The sequence below is a fragment of the Bos mutus genome, chromosome 24 (assembly GCF_027580195.1).
Source record: "Bos mutus isolate GX-2022 chromosome 24, NWIPB_WYAK_1.1, whole genome shotgun sequence".
Classification (NCBI taxonomy): Eukaryota; Metazoa; Chordata; class Mammalia; order Artiodactyla; family Bovidae; genus Bos; species Bos mutus.
Genome location: NC_091640.1, coordinates 7,331,912 through 7,353,725, shown reverse-complemented (window position 1 = coordinate 7,353,725; position 21,814 = coordinate 7,331,912). Strand labels below are relative to the sequence as shown.

Below are 21,814 nucleotides of genomic sequence, written 5' to 3'. Positions count from 1 at the left end.
TCCCATCACTGACAAAGCAAATCAAAGTGTTCCAGACACTGTGTTCTGTGTAAGAGCCCCGATGGCTGTGTGAAATGACAGCACCAATGCTCACAGACAGAGCAAAACATCTCAAGGGTCCCGACAGAGGAGCTGTGCCAGGGGTCCCGCGAGCGGCAGAGCTGGGGCTGAAGACCCTGCCTGACACCAACACAGCAATACCATCTCTCCTCTGAAGCAGGAGACACCCTCATCTTCTTTCCTGTGCGTAGGACACCTCCCCGTGGAGAAGTGTCTGACAACTGCCTAGGCAGAAAAAAGTCCTGCCTAGAAGACATACACAGCCATTCACGCCATCTTAGTTAAAATTAAATTAAAAAAAAAAAAATGAAATGGCTAACAGTAGGAAAAAAGAGACTCAAGTTTGCTTTAGCTGCCTGAAGTCAAAGTTTCAGGAATGCAGTTAAAATGCTCACACGAACAAGAAATGTCATCTGGGCTGACAAACAACAGTAAGATTAGGTGCATTCTTTTCTGAAATCAACGCTGAGCTTATGAACCAATCAACCATGCATCTAAGGAAACTTCAAAGAGCTTTCCAGTTGCCCTAATTATCTCATATGAAATTTAAACTGTTCCATAACAGCACTGCTTTCAAAACTGAGAAGTAGCTCTACTTACTTTACATTCTTCATTCTGATAAAGACAGTTTCTTAGGAGCTGCATGGCAATGCTTAATTCTTTAATAAAACCATCCTCCTGTTTAAACAAAAAGCAGTTGAAAGATGTGAACAACAATGGCATATTCCACTTTTGCATACAATAGTTCCTTCTCCCTTGGGTCACCGGACACCACAGCTATGCTCTTTCTGTGGCCCGACCACCACGGCTTGGAGGGGACTGACAGGCTAATGATCTCTGAAAGATGATCACGTCTCGAGAAGCACACCCACCACAAAAAAGCTATTTCTGTTCTATCAGGCACAGAGGGACTGAGATATATGATAAGCTCCATACTTCATCTCAACAAAGTAAAGCACATACTGGCTGGTTTTCAATCGTATAAGGTGTTGGCTGACCTTCTCAATGATGAGGCAAAGGCCCTTTGCACAAGAGGAAAAAGGAAAAGAGACAAGAAAAGAAACTGACAAACATATAAGCACCTAGACCGATAAAATGATTAAATAAGGCTTTTTCTCGGTTTCTTATTAGGTGCAGTAGAAACAAGTCATTACACAGACGCTGTAATAATGGTCTTAGATATGTAGATATGTTTATAAATACACACATCTTCATTTCCTCAATAAGCTTTTGTGGCAGATCTTTTTAACCATAATTATTATTATTAACCACTGCTATTATATAAAAACTGTTATTTTCAATAGTTGAGATATGGAAATAATCTAAAGGACTATTGACAGATGATGGATTAAAAAAATGTGGTGTATATATACAATGGAATATTAGCCAGCCACAAAAAAAATCTTGCAATCTGCAACAACAGGGATGAATTTTGAGGGTATTATGCTAAGTTAAATAAGTCAGACAGAGAAAGACAAGTGCTACATGATTATACTCATATGTGGAATATTTAAAAAAACAAAAAAACAAAATAAATGAACAAACCAAACTAGACCCAAAAAACAAAAAACCACATAGACACAGAGACCAGAGGAGTGGTGACCAGGAAGGAAGGGATGAGGGGGAGGGCAAAAGTGGTAGAGGGAGTCAGCTGTTTGGTGATGGATGGAAACTAAATTTTTGGTGATGAGTAGGTATAGTATACACAGAAACAGATATCATGTAGTACAGATGAAACTGATATAATATTATAAACCAAAGTTATTGCAATATAAAATACAGTTTTCTTAAAAACCTATGTTACATCAAGTTGACAGTGAACATGCAGCTTGTCATGAGTCCAGCAGACTCAGTGCTAAAAAGAGACACTGAGAGTCACCAAAGGAAATGAACTAATACTAGGAATACCAGTTCTGCAACTGCACAGACACAGGGCAAACAGTGGCTTTACCCATTACTGGTTCTATGATTATTGTCATGAGTGAACAGTGGATAATAAACATGAAGTGTTCAGAACAGTGCCTGCCATATAGAAAACACTTAGTAAGTTATTCTATTTCTAGTGAACCTATGAAAGATATTCTTTCTGTAGAATAAAAATTTATCTTACACATCCCAAAAGGCTTAAAACAACAACATATTATATAAATCTCACTTAAAGATCTTCAAGTGAGAAATAAGGTGACACACACACACACACACACAAATAAATCCCAACGTAAACCTTCTAATGTAGAAATCCCATTAATTTATATGGCTGTACCTTTCCTCTAAAACACTCACTTCAACCAAACACGGGTGTCATTTATGAGCACAAGGACTCGAGAAATGGTCACCCCTGCCTCCCAGAGACTGAGAACTCAGTGACCTTTTTCCTCAGCGCTGCCCTCCCCGGCTTCAGAGAACCCAGGTTCAGCTGTGCATGAATGTGCTTCATCTGCTCCACGCAGCTGTCTACAAGATGGGCTGGAAGACAATGTCCAAAATAGTCAGAAAGATACTTTATTTCCAAATAAGTTAAAACTATATACAACAATCAAATTTCTCAAAAAAGTGATATTTTCTGTTTCTGACCAATTCTATTTTCACATTTTCAGTGAGACATTAATGAACAAGAGGATAAAAACACAAGAGAACTACAATGCTAAAACCCGCTTGTTTTTAACTTATTACTACTCTTTGCACATCTCATCTATGTTGGAGGCATGTGGAGTTTCAGTAGCAAAGTTACAACTGAAATTAGTGGACTTGATATTCTCTTTCATGTCAAACACCTGTGTTCCCTGAATCTGGATGAGAAATTACAACACTTCAGGGGGAAATTGATATGAAAATATAGGCTCATCTAATACGGTTGTTATTCCTATCGAAACTACATGTTTTCTTTGTGTGTGCAATATGTGCTGGTGGTTAACATGTGATTATCATGAAACTGAGTGATACGTTACATTAAAAAACTTCTCTAAGATTTAATAGATTCTCTAGAGAAAGACTCATCACACAAACAGTAGTCCACATGTGTAATCTTATTTTAAAAGAAATGCGTGTCTGGACTTCCTCCCCATTTAGGCCGCCACAGAGGGCTGAGGGGCACTTCCTGTGCCGTGCAGCCGGTCCTCCCTAGCTGTCTGTCTGTACACGGTGGTGTACATGTGTCAGTCCCGTCTCCTAGTTCTTCCCACCCTCCGCCCTCCCTTGGTATCCACACGTTTGTTCTCTACATTGGTGTCCCTATTTCTGCTTTGCAAATAAAACTATGGAATGCACAGAAATTTTTTTAAAAAGCAAAGCATGTTTACTATGTTTCTGTATAGGGGGGGAAAATTATTCTTTTTAGTGACACTAAGATTTTAAGTTCTTTACACCTAAAATAAACAGGCAGTAAAATATACAAATTAAAAACAGCTGAGGTGTCAGGTGGCTCACCCTTCAGCGCATGTCTCTGTGCTCTTCTGCTGACGGCCAGAAGCGACATCAGTGCGTTCGCAGCGACCCTCTTCAGGACATCTTTGGAGGTTTTCCCCTCATAGCACTGCAAAGAATGCAAATCAAACTGCCTTCGAGAAAAACTTAGGCTGGAGCAAAACACTTGTGAATGAAAAGATGCGTTCTACTTAAGAGCTATCACTAGTTTTCAACTGCCTCATGAAATCCACTAGAATTTGATAAATCATTAAGATTTGAGAATGTTCTGTGTGGATGAGACTGAATAAGACATTTATAACACAGAGAAGACCGAAAATCATTCTCAAAGACTAACCTCTAAAGAAAAAAGCTATGTTGAATATTAACATACAGCAAGTTTAAGCACTTAATCCAATTCACAGGGGAATATATATATATATATATATATATATATATATATACACACACACACACACACACACACACACACGTAATTTATTTAAAAGGCCTCTTAGAAAACAGAAGAATTGGAGAATGATTATCAAATTCCTTTCTTCCATTATTTAAATGGTCGTAATAAGCATTGTTTTTTAATTCGAATGACTGAACAAAATTCTTACAAGACCAAGACTGAAAGTCAATTATTTAAAAACTAAACCAAATTTTAAAAAATCAAGAAACATTAACCTGAAGGATGACTTCAGTAAGTCGTTCTAGTGAGTTCTGACTTTCCCGGGTTTTGTCAAGAAGTGAAGCCACTGTTGGACTGTGGCATAAGCTTCTTTTCTCCTCATCCTGGAGACGCCTTTTTGCTTCTTCGGTCAAGAGAACAGAAAGGAACTGCAGGCTGGCGGTGTACAGAGCAGGGCTTGTGGTAGACAAACGCGCACACCTGCAGAATGTATCTGAAAGACAGTTTCATGTGTAAACGACTGGAAACATCTTCAAAATTAAAGAAGTCAGTCAAATTTATTTGAGTAACAAAGTTTATAGGTTTTTTAATCCTAATGAACTTTATTAGCACAACAATAACTGCAGTGTTTAAAGGTAAATTAAATAGTACCAAGACAACCTATTGATCAAGAAATTGATTTCATTTTCATTTTGTTCTTTTCACATAGGTTCCTGTTTATAAGAATGTGAGTGTGTGTAAATAAGGGATTATCTTAATTTTATAAGCAAAAACACCCTGAGCCCAGCAAGACCATCTCCTTACCGATCACCGCTGCCCAAGACCGGGCCAGACCCAGGGTAACATATGGGAAAGAGGCAGGGCCAGCTCGCCTCAGCAGTGCGGCCAGAAGGTTGAACAGATGAGTCCATGTCTGATAAAAAGCTGACCTTAACTCTACATCTGTAAAAAACATCAATCAAAATGTTTCGACTTATTAACACAAAGAAGAAAAAGAACCTTTTGAAAAATAAACCTCACCAAGACACTTTACTACACAACGTAAAAATCACCTCTTGCTCCCTGGGGTGGGTCTCACCCTATTCTCCATAGAGAACGCATGGTATAACCTCGCTAGCTCATTGGACGTCACTGCCACTTGTCAAACTTGCATGTAAGTAACTATTTCTGCTTTATTGACTATGCCAAAGCCTTTGACTGTGTGGATCACAATAAACTGTGGAAAATTCTGAAAGAGATGGGAATACCAGACCACCTGATCTGCCTCTTGAGAAATCTGTATGCAGGTCAGGAAGCAACAGTTAGAACTGGACATGGAACAACAGACTGGTTCCAAATAGGAAAAGGAGTACGTCAAGGCTGTATATTGTCACCCTGTTTATTTAACTTATATGCAGAGTACATCATGAGAAACGCTGGACTGGAAGAAACACAAGCTGGAATCAAGACTGCCGGGAGAAATATCAATAACCTCAGATATGCAGATGACACCACCCTTATGGCAGAAAGTGAAGAGGCACTAAAAAGCCTCTTGATGAAAGTGAAAGTGGAGGGTGAAAAAGTTGGCTTAAAGCTCAACATTCAGAAAATGAAGATCATGGCATCCGGTCCCACCACTTCATGGGAAACAGATGGGGAAACAGTGGAAAGAGTGGCAGACTTTATTTTTTGGGGCTCCAAAATCACTGCAGATGGTGACTGCAGCCATGAAATTAAAAGACGCTTACTCCTTGGAAGGAAAGTTATGACCAACCTAGATAGCATATTCAAAAGCAGAGACATTACTTTGCCAACAAAGGTCCATCTAGTCAGGGCTATGGTTTTTCCAGTGGTCATGTATGGATGTGAGAGTTGGACTGTGAAGAAGGCTGAGCGCCGAAGAATTGATGTTTTTGAACTGTGGTGTTGGAGAAGACTCTTGAGAGTCCCTTGGACTGCAAGGAGATCCAACCAGTCCATTCTGAAGGAGATCAGCCCTGGGATTTCTTTGGAAGGAATGATGCTAAAGCTGAAACTCTAGTACTTTGGCCACCTCATGCGAAGAGTTGACTCATTGGAAAAGACTCTGATGCTGGGAGGGATTGGGGGCAGGAGGAGAAGGGGACGACAGAGGATGAGATGGCTGGATGGCATCACTGACTCGATGGACGTGAGTCTGGGTGAACTCCGGGAGTTGGTGATGGACAGGGAGGCCTGGTGTGCTGCGATTCATGGTGTTGCAAAGAGTCAGACACGACTGAGCGACTGAACTGAACTGAACTACTGCTCCCCTAGCACTGGGTGACGCAATGCTGATGAGACTCTGCAGACTGCCTTTGCTGGGCATTGTGAACCACTTCACCTACCAGACCCAAAACCTGCAAAGCGATAAATGCAAAGGACTAAACAAGAATGAGCTAATGGGCAAAGAGAATTACCAAACGAATGATTACTTCATTATAAACTCTTTCAGACAACTATCATATTTTAATTTTGATAAAGAAGTTACGTTGCTTTAGTTTTCCCCACTACTAAGCTCTATATTCAGCATTTCATTAGAGCATATTTTTTAAGAATTGCAGACCTTTGGAGATTTCTGATATTATATTCTGGACTTGCTTATACTTGTTATTTAGCCATAGCTTATAAGAATAATTAACACCTAACACTCACTGTACTTTATAACATTACATAAAGAACTTTACCCTCATTTAAAATGACAGCACAGGGGAACGGCCCTTCACTATACTACGTACTTGCCTCAAACGGTCTCCTGGAGCCACTTAAAATATCCAACCTGTAAGACACTTTATGAAAAGTCTTCCAAAAACACTAGCAAAGAACAACCCAAAATGTGACCTTGATCTGAATACTTGGTGCAAAGTTAAGACTTTTTCCTCAGTATTATTTACTGTCCTTCTAAACCAAAAAAAAAAAAAAAAAATAAAAAATAAAGCTCACTGTGGAGGGAGGTGGGAGGGGGGTTCAGGATAGGGAACACATATACACCCATGGTTGATTCATGTCAATGTATGGCAAAAACCACTACAATATTATAAAGTAATTAGCCTCCAATTAAAATAATTAATTTAAAAATAAATAAATAAAGCTCACCTAATATATCTTTGGTGCATAGGGTGAGAACTCGGATGATGTTTGGGATAAGAGGTTTCAGAAGCTCATCCTGAATCACAAGGTCGGGATCCACCAATAAACATGACTGCAGGAGCCGGGATAAGGAGGACAAGTATTCCAGGAGAAAGGACACCTGCCCGAGAGAGGAGATACAGTAAAAACAGAGCACATCATACGAAAAGCCCATCTCAGTGATGAAGTATCACTTCTTTATAATACAAGTTAATAAAAAGTCATAAAATATTCATCATAATTTTGAAAGACCTAAAACAAACGCACAGCAGACAAAGCATTATTTTTCTCATAAGCATGTCACTAACGGTCACATTAACAGTGTCAACTATAATTATACCAAACAAAACATCGTTTTCAAAGCCAAATTCTGAATTCTATTTACAGAGTTTAGAAAGTCTTTATGGTTTTCAAATAGCTAAACTGTGGAGTCAAAATTCTGGAAGAAGCAAAAAAAGCAATCCAAAGCTCTACAATTCTGTAAAGAAAGATTATAACATATTCTTCAAGGTATACAATTGAGGGGTAGGAGAAGTCAGCCTAACAGCCTAGTGATCATTACAAATAAAATGAAAACATGTCTGATTTTGCCCTCAACTATCCTTCAGCATAAAAATACTATTCTTAGTTTTAAAAGAACAATTAAATCCTCCCTAAAATTACCAATAAAACCACCTTTGGAATGTTGCTTGATACTAATACTATAAGAAGTATTAATGGGCAAAAATACTGGAAAAAAAAAAAAACAATTCTCTGGGTATGTAATAAGAAAGAACAAACTGTGATGACTTCTCTCTCCACCATGCCCAGGCAATGCAACAGTCCATAGAAATGAACTTCACAGACACATTCCGATGCCTCTCTTTTTGTACATGTGTGCACACACACACACTCACAGTTTTTCCTCCAAGGTTACTGTAAGAGTCAGGGACTGCCAGGCATTTGTTGGGGTGTAAGTACCTACAGGGCTTCCCTCGTAACTCAGTAGTAAAGAATCCACCTGTCAATGCAGGAGACACAGGTTTGCTCCCTGGGTCAGGAAGATCCCCTGGAGGAGGAAATGGCAACCCACTCCAGTATTCTTGCCTGGAAAATCCCATGGACAGAGGAGCCTGGCAGGTGATAGTCCACAGCTTTGCAATAGATGCAGATACAACTCAGCGACTAAACAACACCATAAAGTGCCTCTATGGTGAATGGCGTCAGACTACTTCCAAAGAGTTCTTCTGTCCTACTTCTCTGGATGAAAGGTACTCCCTTTATCTAATCTGTGGACACATTTTACATAAAAGTACAGGTGGCTCTACAATTTTCCTGTCGGGTGAAATGCAAGCAGTTTGTGAAATTTAATTTCCTTGTCGCTGTGAAGTACTTCCTGACCCCTTGCTAGGCCACACCACAGCAGTTACAGTGAATCTGCCCTCTGGGTGTGTACTGTGACCGTGAACAGACAATCCAAGGGAGGGGAGAGCCTGCAGGAAGCCTGAGCCAGAACACCTGAGCTGTCAGATTCTCCTGTGAACTACAATATCGAAGATGCAATCAGCTACCTGTAGGATAGTTCATAAAGTAACTTTTTTTCTTATGTTTGAAACTCTTTAAAAAAAAAAAAAGCCCAACCAAGCGACCCCCAGCTTCAGCACCTCATGTCTCTGTCCCCCATAGAGCTCCGCTGCACGCTCTGCCTCGCCACCACAGCCTGTCTCCTCAGCTCTGCTCACATCTCACCTTGATGAGGCTTTTTCTGAGATCTCACCCATCCTCACTGATTCTTTATATTCATCTCCACCTGATAAAACCTGTAACTGTTATTCCCGTTCTGAGGATCCAGGCTCTGTGGGCAGGGGCATGCCTGCTCTGTTCACAGAGGCATCACTAGTGCCTACAGCACAATACAGTGGGCTGTATGTTCCAGAGTTTTCTGGAATGAATGAATCATCTTATTAAGGACAAAAAGGGAAGAAGCAGTCAGTCTACACAGGCCACATAGTGCAAGAGTAAGACTGAATTCCAGAAGCAGCCTGCACGGGCTGGAATCCTGGCCCTGCCTCCCACTGTGGGAGCCATCCTGGGCAAGCTCTCCATCTCTGGGCTCGTCGTTTCTTTTATAAAACAGGCACTAATGGCACTTCCACCTTCACGGAGCCCTGGATGCTCTGGCCTCATCTCCCCCTTGCAGACTCTGCTCCAGCCGCTCCGTGCTGTTTCCTGAATAGGGCAACTCTCAGGGGCCCCGCGAGGCCCCATGGACTGGCTTCCTCACTCACTTCAGGCCACACATCACTGTCTGAAAGCTCTCCCTGAGCACCTGACACAGAAAAGCCCTGCCCTGCCAGCTCTGACACTACTTCCTGTCCCTCCTTTAGTTTTTCTTCTTAGATGTCTATCTAAGACATCATCAGGCATATACGTATTTGATCACTGTCTATACTCCCAACTTGAGGGGAAGGTTCTCTGCTGTATTCATTTAGGGAAGATCCTGCTACTCGGTAGGCCCCCAATAAAGATATGCTGGATGGACAGGAAGAAAAATGGAGGTGATGGCCAATACGCAAACAAGCACACTCACAAGTGGAAGTGCTGCACTGGGCCAGTGTTTGGAAGATGATATACAGTGGTACCCAGCCTTGTAGGACGTGGTCTGCCTTACGCAGAAAGCTTGAAGAAGACATCACAGAGCAAGAGACACTGGTCTGGCCCACCTTTATTATCTCTCACCCCAAACAAATCTTGTGGCCCTTTTTAAAAATCTGATCTTAAGATATCATCTCTATTAGCAACAACTTCACTAAATATCTGTGAAGAAACAAACATAAATTTCTCCTTATTAAACTGAGCTTTGAAAATACACAGAATTTACTAAGTATTTCTACAACTTTAATTTAGGTAGAAATAACAGAGATATCCTAAAATCACAGAGGGGGAAGGTGGGCTATACAATGAACATTCCCCTTTGTCTAACACAGTGCTCAAAGGTACCCAGATCCTTGATGAAATATGTCCAGCTGGCTAATGATGGAACCAGGCATAGAATCTAGGACTTTAAACCTTTCACTGCTCTTTACTACCATTCAGAGATGTCTCCGGTTGAAATATTAAGTAACCTATTTCAAATAACCTCATCATACCATGTATACCCTAAGAGACTTTCACTCCTCTCCTGTGGTATGTCCTCCAGAACTTCTGTTTTTGGCACTGAAGGCTACAGAAAAGCACACAGACGAGGTGAGAGGGAGACGTGGGCGCTCACCTGAGCCTGAGTGTGTTCAGCAGGAAGAGACGTAGGCAGCAAGGCCCGGAGCTCCTGGACACTTGTCTCTAGGAGGGTGGCAACTGCGATGCTGTGAAGGAAGAAAAAAGCACCCTTCAGACCATCGGGATGCTTGTTACTGAAGACAAACAAATCAGAATTTACAGTTTGGATATGACCATGAACAGAACTCAAGAAAAGGGATTTTTATGAAATGAAGGAAATAAATGTTTATAAAAAGTTTCCCTAAAATATTTCAGAACATGGGAAAAGATATCATCAACTAAATGTCAGAAACCAAGAATTCTAAGGAAAATATATAATGAAACCTATTACAAGCAGAATATAATAAAGTCCTTTCAAAAGGAAAAGACAAACAAGAGAAAGAGCTTGGTGCTTATGTCCCTATTTAAAATAGGAAAAACACTTCCGAGGAAGTAAGTTCTGATTTAGAAAGTAAAAACCAAAAAAAAGAAAAAAAAAAAACAGCAAAAAAATTTAAGTCAGAAATAACAAGGATGGAAATATAAGCCTTTCCTATAAGATTCTTTAATACCTCTGTGCCCTCAACGTCACGACAGACTCTTAACAGACTCTGCAGAAGCAAAAATATTCCTAACACTCCATTTTGACCATTTTTGAGATAGGAAACGTTCAAGAAGGAAAGACAATCACCTAGCAGTTTCGTTTTCCAAGTCTAGTAGGACAAGAGATGTAAACAGACCAAAGTCTCATCTTGCTGCCTACTATAAAGGGTAAAGAAACGGACACCACTGAGAAAGTGAAGCACCACAGACTTCTTTCTCTTGAGACTGCTCTTATCCCAAAAAGAAAGAGAAAGTGCTGTGCTTTGGCAAAGAGAAGGAAGACAATTCAGAGAGTGGATGTTCAAAGGGCAGAAACAGAGAGAAATGCAAATGAACAGGAGGTGGGTATACGTGGCTGGAATAAGCAGGATGTCAGGAGGGAAGGAACACTTCACTCAAGGTAAGAGAGTATCGTAGACAACACCTCTTTTTAATCCTAACAGTCATCCCATTAACTAGTGTTATTAATGATGCATCAGAGATTAAAGTGTCTTTCCCAAGGCCGCAACACTAGTGAGAGAATGAACCACAATCAGGACCTAAGTTGGACTGAATCCAATTTCCTTGGCCTTTTAACTATACCATACAGCCAATCACAAAATCAGAAAAAGTCCGGTCAGATGCCAATTAATATTGGATACATCAAAGAACCAAATCATGATTTCCTTAAATTTTATCAGACTACTTTCTATTAAGACTTTCAGCCTATATGTTCAACCATAACTAAACAATTCCAAATGGATTTTAAAAATGACTTTTCAACCCAATGACGTTATTCTGATATGACCACTAGGGAAATGAACCCCAGAACTCCTTCACTTGCATTCTGAACAATCAGGGAGCCTTGTATCATATTCCTTTAGTGGGGCAGAGGACAAACTTCTGAGTTTTAAAACATCAGGATGGGGTAAGGGAAGTTTAACAGTTAGTGAAACAAAGCAATGCAAATGCTTTAACAGATGAAAATAAAAACTGTCCAGACAAATCTGGCAAAAGGAAAAACCTCAGTCTCCCTGCTTCCCTGGGAGTGTTTATCTCTTACCTACAGAGAAGCTCAATGAGACGGGTTCGTCGGAAAGCGCCGGCAGTGTCGCCTGGAGTGGCCACCAAGAGGCTGTCTAGGAGGCTGCACATCGCGGAGAGGAGGGGCGGGGTGACAAACACACACTGCCTGGGCAGAGGAGCAGAGAGGGGTGAATCAGGAGGAAGCCGTGGAGATGCAGCTTCACGCTGACCTATTATTGAGATAGGTGTGAAAATTATCACCATTTTGTTAGCTTGTGGTTACATACAAAATTCACAAGTTCTGATAATCAGATGAAAGTTTCTAAACGTGCTAAAGAGAGACAGCTGGGGAATTCCCCTAACTGCTCGGCACACCTCAACCATGAGGCCAGCGTGTCAGACACCCAGCTCCTCCAGAGTGTGTGTGTGTGTGTGTGTGTGTGCACATGCACGTACGCGTATGCATGTACATGCATGTTATCTGGGGGATTCCTTGGGTGCCAACGTACTGGCCAAGATGAAAAGGGCAGGGCCTGGTTTTGTGTCTCACGCACTCAGACACTGGGTAACAAACAGATGCACCACAATTCTTGTCTTTTAAACTAAGGGCCAGAAGTGTTTCTGCACTCAAAATATTTTTAGATTTTAGAAAAGTAATAAGGTACATGTATCCTCATGCTCAGGGGTAAAGGATCCACCTGCCCATGCAGGAGACATGGGTTCAATCTCTGGGTCAGGAATATCCCTTGGAGAAGGAAACGGCAACCCACTCCAGTACTCCTGCCTGGGAAATTCCATGGGCAGAGGAGCCTGGTGGGCAATGGTTCATGGGGTCTCAAAAGAGTCAGACACGACATAACAACTAAACAACAACCACCACTCTACACTAATTAACACCCCCAGTGGAATCTTGGGCAACGCCCCACAAGGAAACAAATCTTGCTGCAGTACAGCAGACACAGAATCAAAACAAGTAGGACAAACATATCAGCAAGTACAACTTCCAACTAGAATTGGTCAGATTTTGTAGCCAAATGTATTCAGGCACAGCTAAGGCTTACTGCCACCTGAGTTCTGAGAAAATTTTTCACTTTCAGAAATTCTGGATTTTAGAACTGAAGATACAAGAGTATGGAACTTTCCTAGAAGACTCGGCAAGGGACTGTTAACAAGACAGTTTAATCTGCCTCAAGACTCCCTCATGACCTTTATTTTTTATTTCTATTTTAAGGAAACATTCTATTTTGAATAAACCAAACTTACACAAAACTACAAAAAAAATTCCCGAGATACCCTTACCCTGACCCATAAATAAGATTCCATTTATATGAAACATCCCAAACTGGCAAATCTATAAAGAGGGAAAGCAGACTAGTGATTGCGGCAGGATGGGGAGAGCAGGGGAAATCAGGAGTGACTGCTAGCAGGAGCAAGGTTGTTCTGGGTGATAAAAGTGTTCTACAATTGACTGTGGTGATGTTTGCACAACTGTGTGAGTACATTAAAACGAAGGAATTGTACATTTATAAAGAGTGAACTGTATGAATGTGAATTATTATCTCAAAAAAGCTGTTTAAAAAACAGTAACTCAACATACTCTTAGAAATAAATGTTTGTGAGATTTGTTATCAAATTTCATTTCATGCTCTGTGTTCTAAGCTACCTAAAACAACCTGAGTTTGCTTCTTTTGTTCTTAAGAGGATCAAATGAGTACTTTCTAAAATTAAACATTTTTATATGTTAACATGAATTACTAAAAACCAAACTGGGACACTGTTCAGGAAGTTCTGGAACAAACACTGTAATGAAAATTCAGAGTAAAGTCTTAGACAAATATTTCTGAAGTTTTAGACAGCATTTTCCCTGCAGATGCTCATATTTCTGTGTTTAAAATTACCTTCTTTTTAGGTAGTATATTCATTACAGATTAGGGACTTAAAGCTACTGAATAAAGGTCTATCTACTGCCTTAGAAGAAACAAAAGCTAGCTGTAATCTATCAAATATATAAAGTGTGAAGCAAACAGAGCTGGCAACAGTCCCTAAAATAAAGAATAAAATTTACACATTGTCATTAATAAAAATAAATCCTAGGCTACTCATCACAACCTTCTTATAAAATAAGGACTCAAAATATTTTGTGTGCTTTAAAACGAAAGCATAGGCTTTGAAAAATCCTTATGACCCCACTTCTCATCACTTTCAAGTGGATTCACTTTTCAAGTGGCAAACTGAGGTGTGTTCCCAAAAGAACAGAAAAAAATGAAGCTAATTAACATCTATCAGTTCCTTGATTCAAATACCAAATACCCATTATTACCTAATAAGGAACCATATGGCAATCAGACTACTTGAAGGCCAAACTCCCATTTATTAGTTAAGAGTATTTGTTTGTTAATTTCTGATGTACTTATTCTATTACGTTCTGTGACATTTCATTTTGTTCTTATCTGGACGGCTTGTTCTACAATTTAATTTGGTTCTTTTATCTAGACATTTACTTTCAAAATATCTGTCTGGACCAACTTTTCACTCTTCTTCCTGAAAGTAGAATGTCTTCCTAAAAGGATACCTTGGGCCACCAGCTGGTCGTGTGTGACTTCAGGGTGAGGCACCATGGAGAGCACAAGGGACTGAAATTCAGCACTGCCCGAAGAAGCTGCCACCTAGGGATCAGCAAAGACAATTACTTTATACTTGGAGCACTCACTGGTTAACATCACCAACTGGGAAATGAAACACCAGCAACATACACACAAGATATCCTCACACAAAAAGATTTATCACAAAAGCACACTAGTTAGTATAACTGAAAAACACTCCATGTCTTGAGAGTCATAACAGTTTTTGGAATGGCATTTTCTGCTTCTTAGACCTGTTATAGTTTATGTAAATCAGTTAACTTAAAGGAGCAAAGTTTTGATTTGAAACTCATAGAGGATTTTAAGGTCCTGATAAAGCCCATTCCCAGGCTTCCCCAGTGGCGCAGCAGTAAAGAATCTGCCTGCAATACAGGAGATTCAGGAGATGTGGGTTCAACCCAGGGTCGAGAAGATTCCCGGAAGAGGCATGGCGATCCACTCCAGTACTCTTGCCTGGATAATCCCATGGACAGAGGAGCCTGGTGGGCTATAGTATATGGGGTTGCAAAGAGTTGGACACACGACTGAAGTGACTGAACATGCACACAAAGCCCATTCCCACTTAACGCTCAAATGTTGAGAGGCTAAGATGCATACTACTTTAACTATAAATTGTTGTGTCTTTAAGGTATTTTGCACTTCTTAATTCATAATAAAAGAGTCTTTTTAGTTTCAAATGGCACACACAAATTTAAATAGTGCCTATAAAAGAATTAGCAGAAGTATTAAAAGATTTTTCTCTATCTCTTCGCCTGTCACAAGTGAACTGTTTTTAAAAATTAAGAACTATACTGACACTGTACTTCAGAAAACACTCTACAGTGTTAGATAGAAATTTTCACCAGAATTTCTATCATGTTTTTTGGAAACACTAAACAGGATAGAAATTCTGCAGAAAACAAACAGAATTTCACATGTAGGTTTACAGATTATAAAAATTATAAAGCTGAAAAAGCCCAAACTGTCAAGCACCTCCTGTGTAAAAATTACTGTGTTCTCCCATCAGTTTCTTTTCTCTGAGTCAGCATAAACTTCCCATATCTGGGTCATCTCCAGGTCCATGCATGCACGCAAATAAGTTGTCAACAGAACTTAGGAATCAACCTACCACAAACCCAGACACTGTACAGCTCACGGTATCTGTACATTGATTCCGTATTTGTCCTAATCCTTAAAGTAGGGTACCTTAGACTTGATTTGACAGGATGAAAGCAAAACCCAAGGTGATTTTCATTTGAAGTTTCTGATATCAAAAAAAAAAACAAGAATTTGAAGAAAATGGCACATGAAATTAATAGTTTTTAAAATTCCTCTTTCAACTTCTGACCTCGATCACCTCCCACCACTTGAAGTATGACATTACAGCAGCAACGACTAACCGACAGAAAGCTGCAGCCAAAAGCTGTAAGCTGAGTGGATAAAGTCGTCTACAGATGGAGGCTAGATAAATCTCAGTCTAGATAAATCATTCATAAATAAGCATGTATTAAATGTCTTATTTTATATAACATTAGATCCACATAGAAAATCTATGTGGAAATGTTTTAGGGGAAAACCTAAAGACATTTTAAAATTATATCTGCCTATAACTGGCTATAAGAGATGTGTTTAAAAAAAAAAAAAAAAAGAAATGTTCCTGTCAATGGACATCCAGATAACTTTCAGTCTGTGAAGCAACAGTCACACACTGAGACTGACATCACAACCATGCAGGAGCCACCAAACAAGCCTGGCTCCACCCACGAGCTCCCTCGGCTATAGGGGAAAAATTTAAGAGGACGAGGAATTGAAATCCTCTATCTTTTCACTGAGCATCGCTTCAACTGACAAACACTCAAGCAGTCCTCTCTACTGATGAAAATGAAGATTACACTCACTGCAGGAAAAGAAAGCCTCTGAGGACCCACTAAATACCTGGCTCATTAGAAGAACACAACAAACATCAGGCCTTAACAAACACTGGGCTCTTCCTCAGTATCAGCCGAAGAAGGGACAAACAAATTTTGAAAAATATGATTTTAGAAAATATTTAATGGCTGCATTCTAACTTATCCCACCCCATATGATTGATAAAACATAAGAACTTCTTTCTAGACCAATATACTGTGTTTTAAAAACTGACTGGGGTTATTTGTATTTCTATTAAACAATCTGCATTTTTAAAATTTGCTATATTAGCATGAAAGTATTAGTTGCTGAATCATGTCTGATTCTCCGTGACCCCATGGACTATAACCAGCCAGGCTCTTCTGTCCATGGAATGCCCCAGGCAAGAATACTCAAGTGGGTTGCCATTCCCTTCTCCAGGGCATCTTCCCAACCCAGGGATCGAACCCAGGTCTTGTGCATTGCAGGCATATTCTTTACCATCTGAGTCACCAAGGATTATTATTTTAATAGGTAAAAATGTATTAAGCTGACTTGCTCTATACTGTCCTCAAATCTTGCTTGCTTGAAAATAATCTCCAAAGGACATTCATTTGATCATATTTAATAATACACATAGATATGTGAATGTGTTATTTGTCATCCTGGTCTATAAAATAACTTTTAACTACCATCGAACAAATGTCAATTCATATTTCTCTAATATCAATTATAATGTTTCATAACATTTCACTCTGCTGAAGTATCTTTACATCTTTATAGCTATTACAGATTCTCTCTTCAAATCCATAAACCCAGACTCAGGTCTCCTGGTTAATCCCATCTGGTCACACCAGTAATCAAACTTAAGCCTTCTCCCACACTCCAAACAACTCTATGCATTTTCTGAATATCTAATGCTTCCAGCACCACACAGCTTGGTATTCAGTTATTTTCTAATTATGCTTTATGTCTCATCTAGACTTTCAAATCTCATATGTGGGCACTGAATTCTAAGACATATTTGAGTATCGTTTTTAGCTCCTTGTAAATGCGTACATAATATAAAAAAGAAGGTGTTGATCCTTTAAAGCCCATCTCAATTGCCACTTCTCACACAAAATCACTCTCTATTTCATCATTCCTTTTCACCTAATCTCACTGCACCCTCACTGTCGCATCTATTTTGGCACCAGTCACATTTGCTTTGTGGTGAAGGGGCATGACATCACGGCCAACTTCTGGATTCAAATAACGCTCAACCAGTCAGCAGTGCTGGAACCCTGCACAAGACACTTACTCATTCCATGTATTCATCTCTTCTTTTGTAAAGTAGCGATAGTAAAAACGATTTTCAGTTTTTTAAAGGGTAGGAGGGCCCATGAGTAAAATTTCTCTATAAATGTTAAAATGAAATCAGCTTGCCTTAAATTAGTGCTCCAGAAAGTTTGAAAGAATCACATATTTCACAAAGAAAAGCTCAAAAGGAAATGACCCACATGTCCTTTACTTTGAAAACTGATAAAACAGACATAATTCTGCTCAAGATCACAGAAAAGACCAAACTTTAGTGTTAAAGCTGTTGATACACACTGGTATGTCTAAGGCATAAACACCCATCTAGTTCGAATATCTCTGAGAAGTAGAAATGTGATTCCAAGAGGGAAAACAACTGATGCCTGACCCCCCACTGCCACCCCTGCCCTGGGTGAGTTGAGGAAGCCATCTCTAAAAAGGCTTTATTTATAGGGCAATATCCCCCAAGGTAACAACGACACTCCTTACTCTATCTGTAATTCACAAAGCATACGAGCTGCAGTCACCTACACCAATGTTCATCAGATAACAGCACTCAGGTACCTAGTGCGGCACCAACACCAGACAACGGCCCGGCCACACTGCACTGCGTGGCGTGGCCCACAGCAAAAGACAGCGCTCTCCTTGGAAAGACAAACCCATCAACAAGCTGAATCTTTTCTCAATTCTGGAAGACATACAAAACTATGATTTAAATAACCAGAGAAGCTTATTAGCAAGATTTACAGCCATTTAACTGATACCTCAACATTTTCTTATATCTGAGGAAGTGTTAGTTGGTCTGGGTACAGACTGCTTAGGTTTAAAGTAACACTGACATAATGAATAAAAACTCTCCACATTTGTCTCCTGCTGGAAAAAAAAAAAAGATATAGTACCTCTGATATGATAAGGAAAACAAGACAATTCATAGAACTGGAGTAATTAGACTAATTTTTGTGAATAAAAGTTAGCAATTTGGTGAATAAGTTACCAACAATAAAACTCTTCTGTTTGGAAACCAAAAAAGAAAGAAAGAGCTGACTGTAAAAATTCTAACAGGTACTATTAGTCTTTTGAGAAGTAAGTTTTACATAGGACTATACAGAAGAATTCTTAACAACATTGGTATATACTTCTCAAAGTCTATGTGATATCCTCACATAAACAAGTTAAAGACTTGCATTAATAGTTCAGTTCAATTGTTCAGTCATGTCCGATTCTTTGTGACCTCATGGACTGCAGCATGCCAGGCTTCCCTGTCCTGGATTAATAGAGGTGCTTCTATTTTAATTATTATAATAAGTGACATATTTACAAAGTGTTTCTCAGAAGAACTAGTATCTTAATCTGTAAGGTTTATATATTATTATAAAATAGAGAAATATAAATGCTTGATTTGCTTTGGGTTTTTTTTAAGTCTCCTTATATAGAAAAAATACAACTTGGTTATCTACCAAGCAGCTAAGATAACTCAAAGTTACTTAGAGCAATTACTATTTACTACATACCTTCTATAAACAAAGAACTGAAGTATGTACAGATTTCAAAGTTAGCCTATAGCCCTTTAAACAAAAAGGGTAAACCTAAGAATTACTATTTTTAAGCACATAATTAACACTGTCCTTCTATGAACTATTTAAATAGCCAATTACTACGGTTCCCTTTAGCACTGAGTCATATCATTATTTCTCTTACTGAAACAAAGATACATACTATTTCTAGCTTGCAAAAGAGAGCATCACTCCTACTAGAATTGGGGTAATTATTCCATTTTTCTAAATAAAGGTTCAATTTAGCACTAAACATAAACTCTTCTGAGTCTGGAGGCAGGGGAGGGAGGGAGACTTAAAACTTAGCAAAAAGTACCACTCTCTTGAGAAACTGCAGGAGGTGAATCTCATTAATTCCTGTATAATTATTTAATTCTCATATTATTTTTGCTCCTGGAAGCAGCGGAGTCAAACCTTTGCCTTCCTAATTGGTTCTACTACACAGCGATTATTCCAAAAATACACTGCAATGTTTTCCAGTTGAGAATAACTTTGTATGCTTCCAAAACAAATGAAACCTAGCATGTCATTATTCAAAAATAGTGTCTCAAACTTTTTAGAACAAAAAAACTTATAAATAAAAAGAAAGAAAGGCAGGCAGATGTACATAAATTTCAAGCATTTCAGATAATTAAGACAAGCTCCTATCTGATACAAGTATTTAGAAATGTGTTTAAAGTCATCAGTACCACACTGGAATCACCTGAATGGGTCAACATTCTTCAAACTGTCTGGTCCTTAAGCAAAATTTCAGGGTAATCAAGCACTGCTAATCACATGGGGTCTGTTCTCTTCTTCAGCTACTGTGTGCTCAGTCATGTCTGACTCTGTGCAACCCCATGGACTACAGCCCACCAGGCTCCTCTGTCTGTGGGATTCTCCAGGCAAGAATACTGGAGTGGGTTGCCATGTCCTTCTCCAGGGGATCTTTCCAAACGAGGATCAAACCCACATCTCTTACATCTCCTATAATACTGGCAGGCGGGTTCTTTACCACTGCGCTACCCGGGAAGCCCTTTCTTCTGCTACTACTGATAAATATTTCAAAACTTTTGAACTTCTGTAAAAAAAAAAAAGGTAGAAAACAGGTTGAAAATTCATCTATAAAATTATATTTAGTACACTTATTTGAGCCAGGTAGAACCTAGTTCTAGGCAGACAGCACTTCAACTAAATCCCAGTTGCCATGGTGGTCGTAACCTGATTCTTCACATCCATTCTTATCCCTCCACTATGTAAATGCAAATTTTTGCAGAAATTCAAAATGCAGCACTTATGCGTTCTTTGGAAGTACCATTGTTTCCGAGGTAGAGAGAGAACTTGGATCTCGATCTTGACTGGACATTCGAGATGGAGCCCTCCAGAACTTGAACGAGTCATCTAAACCTGTGACAACAGGAAAACTGTCAACATCAACGGTCTTCTGGGCATCTTAACAATTAACAGCAGGAGTAGTCCTTACATGAAACCAGTCCAGAACTAAAGAAAAAAGTATGCCTAATTTTTATCATCCATAATTAATTAATATATACAGCATGTTTCAATATGCATAATAGTTTAATCTAACATAATTTATGGAGAGCACCAGTTCCCAAACTTCAAAGTGTAGAAGAATCAAAGAGAGCTTATTAGAGAGGTTTCCTGAGTCCTATTCCCAGAGATTCCATTCCCCAAATCAAGGTGGGGCCGGGGGTGGGGGGTGAGGGGGGGCGGCATACATTTTCATTTCTAACAAGATGGGAGCAGATGTCAGTGCTGCTGGCTCCGGGGCCACGCATCCAGTGACATCAGCACAGAAAACCCAAACAATCAAAGGGGTAGCTTTCCACAGGGACATTTGTTTAGAATGTTCAGAAACGTCATCAAATGTCTTTCTCCTCTTAATTCCTCCAGGAAGTGAGCAGAAAAGTGAGTTAGAAACTTACACTTAAGTATGTCAGGGTAAAGAAATTTCATGTTTACAATTTACTCTTAAATGGTTCAGAAAAAAATATATGCATATAAACAAATAAATTTTTCTTATATGTACATACATTCACATGGGACGGTAAATACAGTAAAATGTTAATATTTGGGAATTCTTTGTTCTACTCTTAAACCTCTTCTGTGGGAAATTATGTCAAGGTTTTTTAACATTATTTTAAAATTTAAATTTTTAAAATTTGTATTATTTATATTTAAAAACTATTTTTCATTATTAAATTATTACTATTAAATTGCTATTTCTTTTATGAGACACAATTATTATTTATAGGCACTAAGATCTTATACTTAGGAAATCCAAGAGAATCTACAAACAAGTAGAAATTAAAAGATTTCAGCAAATATTTTGATAAATGAGTAATATGCCAAAACAGGTTTTCACTATATTAGCAAAACAAGTTAGAAAATTTAGTAGGAAAAGTCTCATTCTTGATTGCTTGAGAAGAGCCTTCCAAAAAAAAATTTAAGACATAAATAGAGGGAAAAACTATAAAATTTTACTGAAGGGCATGAAATAACTTATGAAACATTAATAAGATGTCAAAAATGGTTATCATGAAGAATTTATAACATAGAAAAATGCTTAGGCAATGTTCAGTGAAAGAAGGAAATACAAAAATGTACATAAG

The 21,814-nt window shown here is 39.0% G+C and overlaps 1 protein-coding gene across 5 annotated transcripts in view; it reads right to left on the bottom strand.

Annotated features, from left to right (window-relative positions):
- Positions 1 to 21,814, bottom strand: part of RTTN (rotatin) — a 121,480-nt gene that overhangs the window by 17,907 nt on the left and 81,759 nt on the right. For 4 of the 5 annotated variants that reach the window (XM_070362060.1, XM_070362059.1, XM_070362058.1 and 1 more), the window contains 10 exons: positions 20,497 to 20,588; positions 14,418 to 14,511; positions 11,883 to 12,075; positions 10,254 to 10,344; positions 6,971 to 7,124; positions 4,682 to 4,819; positions 4,153 to 4,370; positions 3,487 to 3,592; positions 2,429 to 2,526; positions 661 to 738 (listed from right to left, as the gene is read on the bottom strand). In XM_070362060.1, the coding sequence (XP_070218161.1) occupies positions 661 to 738; positions 2,429 to 2,526; positions 3,487 to 3,592; positions 4,153 to 4,370; positions 4,682 to 4,819; positions 6,971 to 7,124; positions 10,254 to 10,344; positions 11,883 to 12,075; positions 14,418 to 14,511; positions 20,497 to 20,588 (1,262 nt within the window). Of the gene's footprint in view, positions 1 to 660; positions 739 to 2,343; positions 2,527 to 3,486; positions 3,593 to 4,152; positions 4,371 to 4,681; positions 4,820 to 6,970; positions 7,125 to 10,253; positions 10,345 to 11,882; positions 12,076 to 14,417; positions 14,512 to 20,496; positions 20,589 to 21,814 lie in introns of those variants that run through there. The other variant, XM_070362061.1, reaches the window with a different exon arrangement.